This window comes from Triticum urartu, unplaced genomic scaffold (assembly GCF_003073215.2).
Source record: "Triticum urartu cultivar G1812 unplaced genomic scaffold, Tu2.1 TuUngrouped_contig_6265, whole genome shotgun sequence".
NCBI lineage: Eukaryota > Viridiplantae > Streptophyta > Magnoliopsida > Poales > Poaceae > Triticum > Triticum urartu.
This window is the reverse complement of record NW_024117012.1, coordinates 1,881-16,527: the sequence shown is the minus strand read 5'-3', so window position 1 is coordinate 16,527 and position 14,647 is coordinate 1,881. Positions and strand designations below refer to the sequence as shown.

General features: G+C 44.8%; 3 protein-coding genes across 3 annotated transcripts; all 3 read left to right on the top strand.

Moving 5' to 3' along the window:
* The first annotated feature begins 437 nt into the window (after positions 1 to 437).
* On the top strand, positions 438 to 3,683 carry LOC125530362 (probable ethylene response sensor 1). Its single transcript, XM_048694766.1, has 3 exons — positions 438 to 566; positions 1,054 to 2,015; positions 3,141 to 3,683. Exons 2-3 carry the CDS (start codon positions 1,122 to 1,124, stop codon positions 3,372 to 3,374), a joined length of 1,128 nt encoding a protein of 375 aa, XP_048550723.1. The 5' UTR covers positions 438 to 566; positions 1,054 to 1,121; the 3' UTR covers positions 3,375 to 3,683.
* Positions 3,684 to 7,708: 4,025 nt separating this feature from the next.
* On the top strand, positions 7,709 to 9,432 carry LOC125530364. Its single transcript, XM_048694769.1, has 3 exons — positions 7,709 to 8,593; positions 8,789 to 8,938; positions 9,067 to 9,432. Exons 1-3 carry the CDS (start codon positions 8,234 to 8,236, stop codon positions 9,430 to 9,432), a joined length of 876 nt encoding a protein of 291 aa, XP_048550726.1. The 5' UTR covers positions 7,709 to 8,233.
* Positions 9,433 to 12,861: 3,429 nt separating this feature from the next.
* Positions 12,862 to 14,430, top strand: LOC125530363 (leucine-rich repeat receptor-like protein kinase PEPR1). Its single transcript, XM_048694767.1, has one exon. It carries the CDS (start codon positions 12,884 to 12,886, stop codon positions 14,153 to 14,155), a length of 1,272 nt encoding a protein of 423 aa, XP_048550724.1. The 5' UTR covers positions 12,862 to 12,883; the 3' UTR covers positions 14,156 to 14,430.
* The last annotated feature ends 217 nt before the right edge of the window (positions 14,431 to 14,647 follow it).

The following is a 14,647-nucleotide window of genomic DNA, read 5'->3' as shown; positions in this document are numbered from 1 at the left end:
CAACTCTAACATCCTCCTCCTCTTCTGCCCGTCTCTACTACTGCAGACAGTACAGTCCCTCTTGCTCCAGGCTGCATCCACTGGCCATGGTTTATGTCTCGCAGCGATCTCTCTCATGGTTTTCTCAGATCTGTAAAGCAGCCTACAACTGCGATCTGTACAATATTTGTCATGCCAAGCTTACTCGTCACTTACTTGTTATATATATGTTAAGCAGGACCCCTACTCTTCGAAATTGAAATGCCATGTCTAGTTTGAGATATAGATAAAAGATATAGATACAGATATAGATATTTATATATTGTTATAGATATAGATAGAGATAGAGATAGATATAGATATAGATAGAGATAGATATAGATATAGATATAGATTACTAGGCACTTTTCATTTGTATATAAGCAGAAGAAAGTAATATGTTGTGTTCTGGGCTGGTTCTGGTTCGTTGCCCTTACCCTCCTCTCTTCCCGTCCCTCCTTCCTTTACCCCCTCTCCATCTAGCTGCCGTCGCCACGCCACCGCCGTGCCGCGCCCAACATCAATTCGTGTGCTCGCCCCACAAGCAGGTACCACGTTCTTCTCATCCTCGTCGTCCTCCTCCTCCTCTCTACTACTGCAGACAGTGCAGTCTCTCTTGCTCTATGCTGCATCCATTGCCATGGTTTAGGTCGGGCATCGATCTCTCTCATGGTTTACCCAGATCTGAAAACCAGCCTGCAGCTGTGATCCGTACAATATTTGCCATGCTAAGCGCCTAAGCTTGCTCCCCACTTACCTGTTATGGATATAGCAAGTACAACCCCTACTGTACTGTGGAAATTGAAATGCCACATCTAGTTTGAGAGTAGCTAATTGGACTGCTTCTTTCCACTTACTCGCCACTTACCATCACGTACACAGTACACCTACCACATACTACCATGAAAGTACCCGAATTTATCTTCTGTACTTGTTTTTCTTCACTTGAATGAGTCAGAGTTGTTTCATGCATAACTCAAAATTTCTAGTTTCTCGTTCTCACATGCCGACTATTCTCTAATTTATCTTCTCCAGGGAACAAATACCGGCCAGGAAGACGACAACAACACTCTAGCTAGGCATCCAGGCTCCAGATTAACAAAATGGAGGGTTGTGCCTGTATCGAGCAGTTCCGGCAAACCGACGGGCTCCTCATCAAGTACCAGTACATCTCGGACTTCTTCATAGCCCTTGCTTACTTCTCCATCCCACTCGAGCTGATCTACTTCGCCAAGAAGTCGTCATCCTTCCCCTACAGATGGGTGCTCATCCAGTTCAGTGCCTTCATAGTCCTCTGCGGGGCCACCCACCTCATAAACCTCTGGACCTTCACCAAACACACCAGGACCGTCGACATCGTCATGACGGTAACCAAGATCACCACGGCTGTCGTGTCCTGCGCGACCGCCCTCACGCTCATCCATATCGTACCTGATTTGTTGGGTGTCAAGACGAGGGAGTTGTTCCTCAAGCAGAAGGCTGATGAGCTCGACAGGGAGATGGGTCTCGTACGAGCGCAGGAGGAGACAGGGAGGCATGTCAGGATGCTCATCCATGAGATCAGGAGCACGCTTGACAGGCACACCATCCTCAAGACTACTCTGGTTGAGCTCGGGAGGACGTTGGGTCTGGAGGAATGTGCTTTCTGGATGCCGTCGAGGAGCGGTTCGAGCCTTGAGCTAACTCATACCATGCACCACCACATCCCCGTGGGCTCTTCTTTGGAGATTAATCTCCCTGTTGTCAACCAAGTCTTCAGTACCAACCGGGCGATCATAGTGCCACATACTTCTCCTTTGGCGAGGATCCACCCTGTTCAAGGGCGGCATGTCCCACCCGAGGTGGCTGCTGTGAGAGTCCCGCTGCTGCATCTTTCAAACTTTCATCCCGAGCTTTTGGCGAAAAGCTACGCAATTATGGTTTTGATGCTCCCATCTGATAGTGCAAGGAAATGGCTTGCTCATGAACTCCAGCTCATTGAGGTCGTCGCCAATCAGGTTGCTATTACACCTTCCCCTGATTTTCTTAAAGAACACCATTTATCTTGTTGATTTAAAAAAACACTCCAAAGCAGAATAATCAATAATATAAAGTTTGTTCACCGCTGCACGATGAATAATTGATACATGAAAACTGCAAATAACAAGAAATGACTACCTATACATCAGTGTACTGCATGAAACCATATGCAAGTCTAGAACACCTTGTACATCTTCAATGGAGTCGAATGTAGGATAGCATACTCCCTGTGACAACCATGTTTGTTGGTTAGGAATATGTCGTTATTAATTTGCTTAGAGGATATACCATATATGTTCAACTTCTAATACATGTTAAGTCAAGCATAAGTTATTTCCTTAGCTTGGGTATCCTAGCTTAAATCTATTTAGGCCTCATTCGGTTTGGAGGATTTTCGTAGGAAAAACATAGGAATAAGGATTCCAGAGGAAAATTTCCTATGTATGCATTCGGTTTGTAGGAAATGCGTGCAGGAATTTCGTAGGAATACTACTCATTTCCCGTGTTTTTGGAGGAAACTACACATCCACTCAAAGCTCATTTTACGCGTAGGAACGAGGCAAGTCAATTCCTTAGGATGGCAAGTGCCATCCTATCATATTCCTATACTACTCCTAATTCCTACGTTTTGATTTCCTCCAAACCGAATGAGCCCTTATAATTGCACAAATGAGCACTGTGTTCTAGCTACACATCAGTAAGAAGAGGAAAGAAATACAACAGTATTATATCAGGAAAGATGTGTAGCTAATAATGTTTTTGTGATGAACATAAATCAACCTTCTCTGTAGTTTTTCTTTTTCTGCTTTTCAGTCGAAAAGCCATGTTAAAGAGTTGTAAGTTGTAACAGTGTGATCGACTGAATAACTGCTACCGGCACTTTTCTTTCTTTCAAATGAACCTGGGCGTTAGGCCTTCTCTATGTAAAAAGAATGTACAGTCCTAGAAAAACTATTCTGTATGCAGAAAATAATGGCCTGCATTAACATTCACAAAAACTAGTTACCTATATATTGATATACATCGTGTACTAGCATTCTACACGGGTTAAAAAAAAGCATTCTACAACTTATTTTATGAGATCATATATGTACTCTTTTCAGGTAGCTGTTGCCCTCTCTCATGCGGCAATTCTTGAAGAATCAATGCGTGCACGTGATCTACTGACGGAGCAAAATGTCACCCTAGATTTAGCTCTGCGAGAGGCTGAAATGGCAATGCATGCTCGCAATGTCAACAGGGTGGGGGTTGAACTCATGCAGCCTGAGGACGCAGACAACGTCGCTACCATCAACTCATCTGCTTCTGCAGCCAAGGTGCACAACGCCGAGCCATGATCGACGCGTCTACCCCAACTTCGCCCGACACTGATGCGTCACTTCTACCCACCAAGAAGTACGCCTTGATCCAAATCGTACTCTCTAGTTGCCTTTGCTTGCACCCTATAGGTGCCCCAAAGGCCCAAACCGTTTCCTTTGCTGCTGCTGCGACAGCACTATCTATCTAGTTTAAATTTGGCCCTGCTGTGGCAATCTATCTGGATTTGTGCTAAGTTGTGCTATTTATCTAGAAATGTGTGCTTACCTTGTGGTGCATTCGATGACAAACACAATACTATCCTTGATCTTTTGGTATGTTGGTGGCCTGGGCCAGCCACAGCTACAGAAATGCACACAGGGGTGGAGCCAGTATTTACTATTTAGACAAAACTACCCACCCACCCACACACACAAAAACTATCTCTCAAAACTACCCAATAGTTTATATCCAACTATCATTCACATTTCACTTTGCCTAGACACACTTTTGTTTGCAGCTAGAGTCAGTGTCTAGCTATAGGTAATATTGGTTTATAATTAATTTCACATGTGTCGAGCGAAAATCTACGCAATTATGGTTTTGATGCTCCCATCAGATAGTACAATGAAATGCCTTGCTCATGAACTCGAGCTCGTTGAGGTCATCGCCGATCAGGTTGCTACTACACTTTCCCCTGATATTTTTAGAACACCATTTTGGCTTCAGTTGATTTTTTCTAGAAGACCTCTCCAAAGTAGAATAATCAATAATTTAAAGTTTGTTCACAGCTGCACGATGGATAATTGATATGTGGAAACTGCATGCAGCAAGAAATAGCTAGCTATACACTCCTGTAGTGCATGAAACCATATGCAAGTCTAGAACACTTGCGTACACCTTCAATGGAGTGGACATAAATCAACCTCTCTGGTTTTTCCTTTTCTGTTTTTCAGTCAAAAAGCCATGTTAAAGAGTTGTAACAGAGTGTGATCCTCTGAATAACTGATACACAGGCACTCTGTTGTCTTTTAAATGAACATGGCCGTTAAGCCTTCTCTATTCTAAACGAATGTACAATCCTTGAAAAACTATTATGTATGTAGAAAGGAAAACGATTGTTTTAAACCGGACGATTACAGCGAGACGCAAGCCTCATCCAGCGATTAACACGCGTCTAGGCTGGGCCCAGCGCGCCGCTCCCCATCTCGGCCTTATCCCACGCAGGGGAAGCCACAGCCACGCATATTTCTCGCTCGTGTCGTCTTCTTCACGCCAGTGCATCCCCTCCTACAGACCACCCCCCGTCTCTCTCCCCTGTTGCCACTCCATGACCGTGCTTTGCTCTACTCTCTGCCCAGAGCTCCCCTCTCTTCCTGCTCTCTCTCACCACCAGGCGACGAAGCGTTGTTGCTGCAGGCGGGCGATGTTGTGCCGCGACGACTATTGCTGCCCTTCAGCACTTTCTGGGCCTCAAACAATGCTTTCCTTATTGCAGTTTGAAGAAGAAGCTGGTGGCATTGAGGGGATCAGAGTGTGCAGAAGTGCACCATCAGTATCACACCTTTTATTCGTTGATGATTCTCTAACTCTCATGAAGGCAAACGTTTTAAATGCAGCTTCCTTACAGCATGTACTAGAAGCCTACTGTGAAAGCTCAGGACAAATGGTGAGTTTGGCTAAATCCAGTGTGTTTTTCAGTCCTAACACTCCAGTTGTTTCTAGAACAGAAGTTTGTCAGGAGTTACATATTGACACTGAAGCCCTATCAGATAAATACTTGGGACTCCCGGCTATGGTTGGGGCTGACAGGAGTGATTGCTTCAGACACTTCTATGACATAATTAAGGAGAAATTGAAAGGGTGGATGGAAAAGCAATTATCGATTGGAGGTAAAGAGATTCTACTCAAGTCAGTAGCTCAGGCCATACCAGTTTTTGCTATGTCTGTTTTTAGCTTGCCCAAAAGCCTTTGTAAGGATATTACAGATTTGATTGCACAATTTTTGTGGGGAGATGATGAAGAACACAAAAGAATGCATTGGTATACTTGGTGGAAACTTTGTTACCCTAAATGCGAGGGGGGCATGGGGTTTCGAGACCTCTATTCGTTCAACCTTGCGATGCTCTCGAAGCAATGTTGGCGGTTGATTACTAACCCGGATTCCTTGTGTGCACGAGTTCTGAAAGCTAAATATTTCCCCAATGGAAGATTACTTGAAGCTACCTTGAAGAGTGAAGCGTCATTTACATGGCAAATCATAATGAAGGGCCTAGAAACTTTTAAGTTGGGGTACATATGGAGGATAGGGACTGGCGCAAATGTTAATATTTGGAGGGACCCCTGGATCCCATCGAGTGAGGACCGGAAAGTTATTACAAGGCGCGGACAATCTGTGTTATCCTCGGTCAATGATCTTATTGATCCAACTTCAAGAGAGTGGGATGAGGATTTAATCAAAAGCATATTCAACCCAGTAGATGTTTGAAGGATACTACAAATTCCGCTGAATTATGGATCGTTTGACGACTTCATTGCATGGAATCCAGACCGTAGAGGTTACTTTACAGTAAAATCTGCATATCAAATACAATGGACTAAAACTTTTCAGGCCCGTGCAAATGTATTGGCTCGTCCTGGGGGATCAAATACACCAAAAATATGGAGTACAATGTGGAAGATCAAAGTTCCACGGAAGGTTCCGATTTTTTGTTGGCACATTCTTCATGGAATTATCCCACTAAAGTCAATCTTGATTAATAGGCACATTGGTTCAGATGGGGCATGTCCAATCTGCCATCAAGATGCAGAGGACATTCGACACCTCTTGTTTGATTGTGATCACGCAAAAGAGCTCTGGAGTAACCTGGGCATTGCAGATTTGATGGAAGAGGCAAAGAAAAGAGATAAATCCGGGTCTGTGATCATGGAGCACCTCCTTTTGATGCAAAATAAGCCACTGCCAATTAAACCAAATTTGAACATCAAGCAAGTACTTGTGGTGGGCTGTTGGTTCTTATGGTGGATTAGACGTCAACACACACATAATGGTAACCCTCCACCCCCCATGCGATGGCATATGTCAGTCTTGGCAATTACAAACAATTTCCAGGAAGCTAATTATAAACCGAGTGGAGACAGGGAAAGGAGGTGGGTTAAACCTGGCCCTAGGTCTGTGAAATTGAATGTTGATGCAGCTTTCTTTGCTGATGAGGGATCAGGAGCAACAACAGCGATTATCCGAGATGAAAAAGGTAATTTCCTTGCCGCTCAGTGCAAAGTTATTGATCATGCGGTAGATGCTATTAGCACTGAAGCTTTGGCAATGCGTGATGGTCTAATACTCGCAAACTCTCTCGGATTCCCCCCGTGTTGAGGCAGAGTCAGATTCTTTGAATGTTACCAATTTCTGTGATGGTCAATCCAGATGGTGGGATGCGGCGACAACAATATTCACGGAGTGTGTGGATGTTGCTTCTTCTATCGGGAAGGTTGTCTTTATGCATTGTTATCGCTCGTGTAACAAAGCGACTTATGTACTAGCTAATTTCAGTTATTGTAATAAGGTTTCTTCTAGTTGGACAGTCGAACCTCCGGAATGCCTTATGTCCGTGCTGGTAGATGATGTAATCCCTTCGTATATAATTAATAAAGCTAGCCATGATGGCCTTTCCTAAAAAAAAAACAGCTCGGCCCTGGCCTTTCTCTGTCTTAACCCAAAAAGAAAATATATAGCCTAAAAAAACCAAAAAGAAAATAATCCCCAATCCCGTCCCGACTCCCTACGCCGCCGGTGCATTCTCGCCGCGGCCTCGTCCAAAAGAGGCGCTCTCGCCACCCCCCGCGCGCCCTGTCAGCTTCGCGGAGAAGCCGCTCCGCCCCCCCGTGGCGTCACCCTTGTCTTCGCCGAGGAAGCCCGCCTTGCCGCCGGCGATGGTCGCCGCGCAGGAGCCGAGGAAGGAGTGCCCGCCGGACCTCACGAGCGGGCTCTTCAGGGCCGACGACTTCTGCACCTACAGCCCCAAGGTGAAGCCCTGCTCCCGTGCGTTACTTTTTTCGAGCGGGCTCTTCGCGGCGTGTTCCTCTCGGCTTGGCAAGAGCAACCATACTCAGATAACTGCACATTGCTTACTTTAGATGGCACTGTAGACACGCGGTCAGGCAAGTTTAGCTGTCAGATGGATATACTAATCTTGGAATTCAAATTTCAGAGTTGGTATACTGTAGTAGCAGTAGTAGATATCAAACAACTTACGCCCTAGAGTGATTATTGTTCATCAACATGTGTGACTATTTTCTGCTTGGGATTTGTAAATTCAGTTATGTGGCAGCTAAATAGTTGATCCTTGATTTATGTCGCAGCAACTGAACGGCGAAGATAGGCTGAGTACCCTGCCCGACGATCTTTTACTGTCCATCTTGGGGAGAGTCAGTTCACGTGTGGCGGCAAGGACAAGTGTGCTCTCTACACGGTGGAGGCATCTTAGTTGGTGGCTGCCTGAGCTCAGCATCAATGTCAAGGATTTCCTATCTGCTCCGTGTGCTGACCCTATGGAGGCAAATGATATGGAACAAGCTATGGCGTCTTTAACCAAAGCAACCAGGAGTTTGTTGGATAAACAACAGAGAGAATCCAGTATCTCAAGTTTGCACCTTAACCTCTATTTGATCGGCAATTTCCTTTGCGAAGTTGGCCAACTGATAGGTGATGCAATCGACAGTGGTTTGTTGAAAGATTTGGATCTCACCATTCTTGATGAGATGGAGCCTCTCGACTGTAGTGCGGAAGAGCTGCAACAGTGAGCTCAAGACATAGATGCTTTTTTCACTGCCTACCCTAGTGTCCTCCTCTGCCTCACAAAGCTCTCTCTAAAAAAATGTAGGCTTTGACAAATTGGACATGCACCATCTCCTGTTTGACTGCTGCAAGCAACTGACGCATCTAACTCTTCATCATTGTGATACTGGTTCCTTCTCTCTCTTTAAGATTGATGCACCAGGCTCAAAACTCCGTATTCTAGAAATCGAGAAGTGTCGCTTTCTGAGAATCGACCTGGTGTGCCTCCCGAAATTAGAGAAGTTCTTATGGGAGACCTGGGTATCTCAGGTTGCCCCATTGACCTTTGGTTTTGTCCCATCTCTTGGGGAATTAGAACTCTCAAGTGGTTCAAATTGTGATCAACGCTTATTTAGATTAAGTGAACTTCTACATGGAGTAACAAGCATACATACTCTCACATTGGATTTCCAAGGAGAAACCGTAAGTACTTCTTTATTTTCGCCAAATGGTACTTTATTTGGTATTTGTCATGTCGTTGCAGATATAGAAGTTATATCATGGATGTGTTTATTTATGATGGAGAACAAACGTAGCTGTAAATTCTTTGATAATCTCACTTCTGTGCTTGCAAACTATCAATTCTTATTTTGTTTGTTTATTTAATGTTGTGATCAGCTTTGGGTGCAACCTGAAATGGAGGAACTTCGCACCGCATTCAGCAAACTAAGGAAGCTGTTCGTACGTGGTATATTTGTTGAATTTGGCATTTCATGGACGACAGCCTTTCTTGTAGCAGCACCATCTATCGAAATGTTGCATATTGAGGTGATGTCTTTGTCTATATTTATTTTCTTGTCCACATTTGGAGCTTTATTTTTTCACAAATTTTGGTGAAAAGTTGGCTAGAACTTGGTTCAATTGACATATCTAATGAATCGGTAACACACATGCAGGTATGGGAACATACATGCGATGTGGGTGAGGCCAGACCTGCTTCCTACCATGACAGAAAGAGTCCTCGATGGGAAATGCACTTGGACAGCAGCTCCGAGAACAGGCTTCTAAAAGAGCTAGAATTTGCTGGATTTAAATCACTCGAACAACAGTTTACATTTATAAGATCCATGTTGGAGCGATGTCCCAACTTGCAGAAGATAGTTCTGGGAGATGAGGAGCAGTGCGATGACTGCGACACCCTTAAGGTACCTCGTCCTTCGAGATTTCCAAGCAAGGAAGATGAGCAAGAAATGGTGGTTAAGCGGATTAGAGATGAAATGTTCTCGCCAGAGATATTTTTTTATGAGTACGAAGAGAGCTGACATATCTCAATCCAAATAATTTTTATACTTATAATTACCAGGGATCTAGGCACATGACCTGTCTTACAACCAGCACTATGAACAATCTGCAAGTAACACATTCTTCACTGGAAATAACTAACGAAGCAAGAAGCTGATATCTTTTGGTTTCCCGCGGTGAAGTGATTACTTTATGCAGCTCATCCATGGATTTCATCCTGACCATGCATTCAGAGAGTCTGTATTCGTAATTCTCGGGCCTGCTGTCTCTATACCCAGCAAACTTGTCTTCTTTCTGACTCAAGTCATCATCTTTTTGAGTCGCGCTGTCTTCTTTCTGAAATCAAAGGCCTTCTTTACAGCAGCAAAATATCTGGGAGATAATTTCATGAGCGATAGACAGATGTGTAGACAAATCGGATAGGATCAGTGGGGTGCTTATTCGACTTTACAACACCAGAATAACTGGGAGATAATTCCATGAACAATAGACAGATCTGGTGACAAATCAAACTAAGGAACAGAAGTTTACATAGGGACGGGGATGTCTAATTTTGGCCCAGGACGTGAGTTTGTGGAGTGAGGAACCCGCGGGGTATCCCTGCTGCTGCTGCCTCTGGTTGTTCATCTTGGTCGCCTTGCCTTCTGCCATGTCTCCACCTCCGGAGCAGAAGCCTTAAGGATAGATTAGCTCCGTGTTATAGACAAATTTACAAGCAAATTTTGTGTGGCCCTTTATTTTCTCATATCTAGGTTTTCCTTGTTTCTTTGCAATTTTATAATCATATATGGCTAAATCAATAAACCGAGCACGGCTGGGTCATTCATGCGAACGGGCTGGATTGATTTCTCTTGATATTTCTCGAGGCGGTGAATGAGAAGGTGGTGCGGAACCAGTACAAACTCTTGGTATCTTGGAGCATGTACATGGTGCCGCCCTTCTTCCCCCGGGATAATTTGATTTGGCAATGCTGCTTATTTCAGGACGCATGGTTATCCTGTGGTGCTTAGTCATCCAAGTTATGGACGATGCACAAGTCAACCAATTATTATTGTGCAAGGAGTAACCATTACTCCAGTTTCTTATCATCTTGGTTCTAAATTTGTTGATGGTCTTAGCCAGGACGCTATATGGCTACATGGTGCATCAAGTGTGTACTTTGTGCCAATTTCCTTCATTTTTTTGCTTTCATAATTTCCTTAATTTTAATGGCGTCCAGTGAGGAGGAAAAGAAATACATTATCGTATTGGCAGACACATTATTTTTCTATGGTCCGTATCAACGCCCGGATATTCTTCTATTTCGTATAAACGTCGATAAAGTCGGCTTGCAAAAATTCGACAAAACCCTACTGGACTACCTAGTGCAGCTGTCCATGACAATAGGACGGGACCAGTAGAGTTGCGGATGCTATCTTGAGAATTCCGGTTTGTACACGCAACATAGAGGACTTCTGGGTGTGGTATCCAGATAAAAAAGGGCTGTGAGCTCGGCATACAGATTTTGGTTAGCACGAATGCAGCGTGAAGAGGTGGTTAGAGGGCAGAACTGGGGCATCCACAGGACAGGAGGAAGAGAGGGCCTGGTCTGCTCTATGGAAGATGTCAATACCTTCGAAAATCAAAGTATTTCTATGAAGATTGGCACGTCATTCGCTGCCTACTATGGACGTTTTGCACCATAGAAACATGGCAACCCAGAACACATGCCCATTGTGTGGGTGCCAGGACTCATGGTGGCATGCTTTGCTTTCATGTACCATGTCGAGGTGCGTGTGGGCACTATCTAAGGAGGATGTGGTGCTGACAATGGCAGAGTTGGAAGAACCTAGTGCCAAAAGATGGATGTTTAAATTATACAACAAGCTGGATCACTCCAAGTTCACGAAGATGGCTGTTACGTTGTGAGCTATTTGGTATGCATGTAGGAAAGCTGTGTATGAGGCAATCTTTCAAGCGCCGCAACAGACCATATCATTCGTGGACAATTTTCTAGCAGACTTGCAACTACTCCCTACTAGGGAACCCAACAAAGTCACATATATTTCACAAAAATCACATATATTTCAAAAAAATCCAACAAAGTCCAAACGCGATAAAATTTTATGGAGATTTTTTTGAAATATATGTGATTTTTGTGAAAAAACCTGCTTCACAGCAGCAAAATATCTTGGAGAAAATTTCATGGACGATAGACAAATGTGGAGACAAATCAGATAGTATCAGTGACTGCTTAACTATTTGCCTTTACAACACCAGAATAACTGGGAGATAATTCCATGAACAATAGACAGATCTGGTGACAAATCAAACCAAGGAACAGAGGTTTACATAGGGACGGGGATGTCTGATTTTGGCCCAGGACGTGAGTTTGTGGAGTGTTGCCTCAAGTTGTTCATCTTGGTCGCCTCGTCTTCTGCCACGTCTCCACCTCTGGAGCACAAGCCTTAAGGATACATTAGCTCTTTGTTATAGACAAATTTACAAGCAGATTTTGTTCCTTCTTTCTTTCCGATTTTATAGTTATATATGGCTAAATCACTAAACTGAGCATAGCAGGGTCGTTCATGCTAATGAGGTGGATTGGTTTCTCTTGATATTTGTTGAGGCGATGAATGAGCAGGTGGTGCGGAACCGGTACGAGCTCTTGGTATCTTGGAGCATGTACATGGTGCCGCCCTTCTTCCCCTGGGATAATTTGATTCGGCAATGCTGCTTATTTCAGGACGCATGGTTATCCTGTGGTGCTTATAGTCATCCAAGTTATGGACGATGCACAAGTCAACCAATTATTATTGTGCAAGGAGTAACCATTACTTCAGTTTCTTATCATCTTGGTTCTAAATTTGTTGATGGTTTTAGCCAGGACGCTATATGGCTACATGGTGCAATAAGTGTGTGCTTTGTGCTAATTTTTCTTTTTCTTTTTTGCTTCCATAATTTCCTTTATTTTTAAAAATGGCGTCCAGTGAGGAGGAAAGAAATACATGTTCATATCGCCAGAGACGTTATTTTCCTATGGTCCGTAGCAATGCCTGGATATTCTTCTATTTCGTATAAACGTCGATAAATCGGCTTATAAAAATTCGACAAACCCTACTGGACTAGCTTGGGCGGCTGTCCACGACAGTAGGATGGGACCAGTAGAGCTGAGGAGCAGGAGTTCCCAGCTCGAGTTACCCACGAATTTCAGTCGACATACCTGAAAATCAAGTTTGGCAGTTGTGGGCACGGACTAGTACTTGCAACGCATGGCCCCCCACCAATTCAGTCGACGGACAGCACCCTGCATGAAAATCAAGTTTCTATCAAGTGTGTATTTCATTAAAAAAAACAATTGTGGGCTTGTGGCCACCGACAATTGCAGCGCATGGTTAACAAGTCTATAAGATGCACCACCCAAGCAGTTTGTGCCGAGACAAGAGCACTTGCTGCGTGCTTGCGTTTGTGCACACATATTTACATACCACCATGGCTAAATGCCAGCTGTTGCTCCTCTTCTTGGTGTTTCTTTTGCTGGCGGCGCACGCCAAGTCATGCCACCCTGACGACCTCCGTGCATTGCAGGGCTTTGCTGGGAACCTCGGCGGCGGGGGCGCCCTTCTCCGTGCCGCGTGGTCTGGTGCGTCGTGCTGTGGCTGGGAAGGTGTGGGCTGTGACGGCGGCAGAGGCCGTGTCACGGTGCTACGGCTTCCAGGGTATGGCCTCTCGGGGCCAGTCCCAGGAGCCTCCCTGGGGGGCCTTGCGCAGCTGGAGGAGCTCTTCCTCGGCTCCAACTCTTTCACGGGCTCCCTCCCTACCTCCCTCTTCAGCCTTGTTGGGCTGCAGAAGCTCTCCTTCGAATCCAATCAGCTCACTGGACAGTTGAGCACGCACCTCCAAGAGCTCAAGAACCTCACCTTGCTGGACTTGTCCGTCAACCGCTTCTCCGGCCGCCTCCCTGACGTGTTTCACGACCTCACGTCGCTGATCCATTTGTCCATGCACTCCAATGGATTCTCTGGATCGTTGCCGCCGTCTCTGTCATCATTATTATCTCTCCGTGAGCTCAACCTCCAGAACAACTCCTTGTCTGGTCCGATTGCTCGTGTCAACTTCTCCGGCATGCCACTTCTTGCTTCAATTGACTTTGCGGCCAACTACTTGAGTGGGTCTCTCCCGATTAGCATCGCGGATTGTACCGAACTCAAGTCGCTCAGCCTTGCCAACAACCAGTTAGTTGGCACCATCCCATCGTGGATTCGTGAGCTCGTCCACCTTCGCTACTTGGATCTCTCAAATAATTCATTGATTGGCGACGTACCCAAGGGTTTGACACTGCTCAAGGGCCTCACCACCGCTGATCGTTCACAGCGTATGGCTTTCATTAACATGCCATTGTATGTGAAGCGTAATAGGAGAACACTCCAACAACAACCAAATGTCATAACTGGAACCAACAACTATGTCAGATCTGGGGATGGCAACACTGTATCTGGGAATGACAACACTGTCATATCTGGGAATGACAACACTGTATCTGGGAGCGACAACACTGTCAGATCTGGTAACAAAAATGTCCTGACTGGTAGCAACCATGTTGTATCTGGGACCAACAATGTTGTATCTGACAATGACCATGTCGTAAATGGGAATAACAATGTTGTATCCGGGGGGAACAATATGGTAACGGGCAACAACAATGTCGTATCTGGGAGTGACCACGTCGTATATGGGAACAACAAAGTCGTAAGTGGAGGTTAATGATCTGTCAGTGGATTGATTCCGTCCTCCTCCAGACATAGCTCACATGTCCTTGTCCAAGTTCAGTGTGGCTCACGATCACATGTTGGGGCCAATCACAGTTTGTAACCTCATGGATATAGCATCCGCCCTTTTCCTATTTAAAATAAAGTTTCCCTTATAATTATGTTCCTAAGAGTTCTACAAAACTTTGTATGTAAATGCTGACCTGAACAGCAATGGGCGGCTTGCAGCTGATGTAGACCAAGCGTGATTTGCACCGTGGATTTCTAAGTGTGGTGATTATTTCATCTCTTCCATTGTCTGTGATGTGTGATGCTTTCAAGAAAAGCCGTGAATGCATTGTCTACTCCTTTATTGTGTTGACATCAGTTATTATGCAACTGGTGTAGAATACCATTCTATACACCTTATGCCTGTAAGGAAAGTGAATTGCAAAAAACCACCACATTTCAAGTTCATATCCGGATTTGCCACCACTTTCCTTGGGCG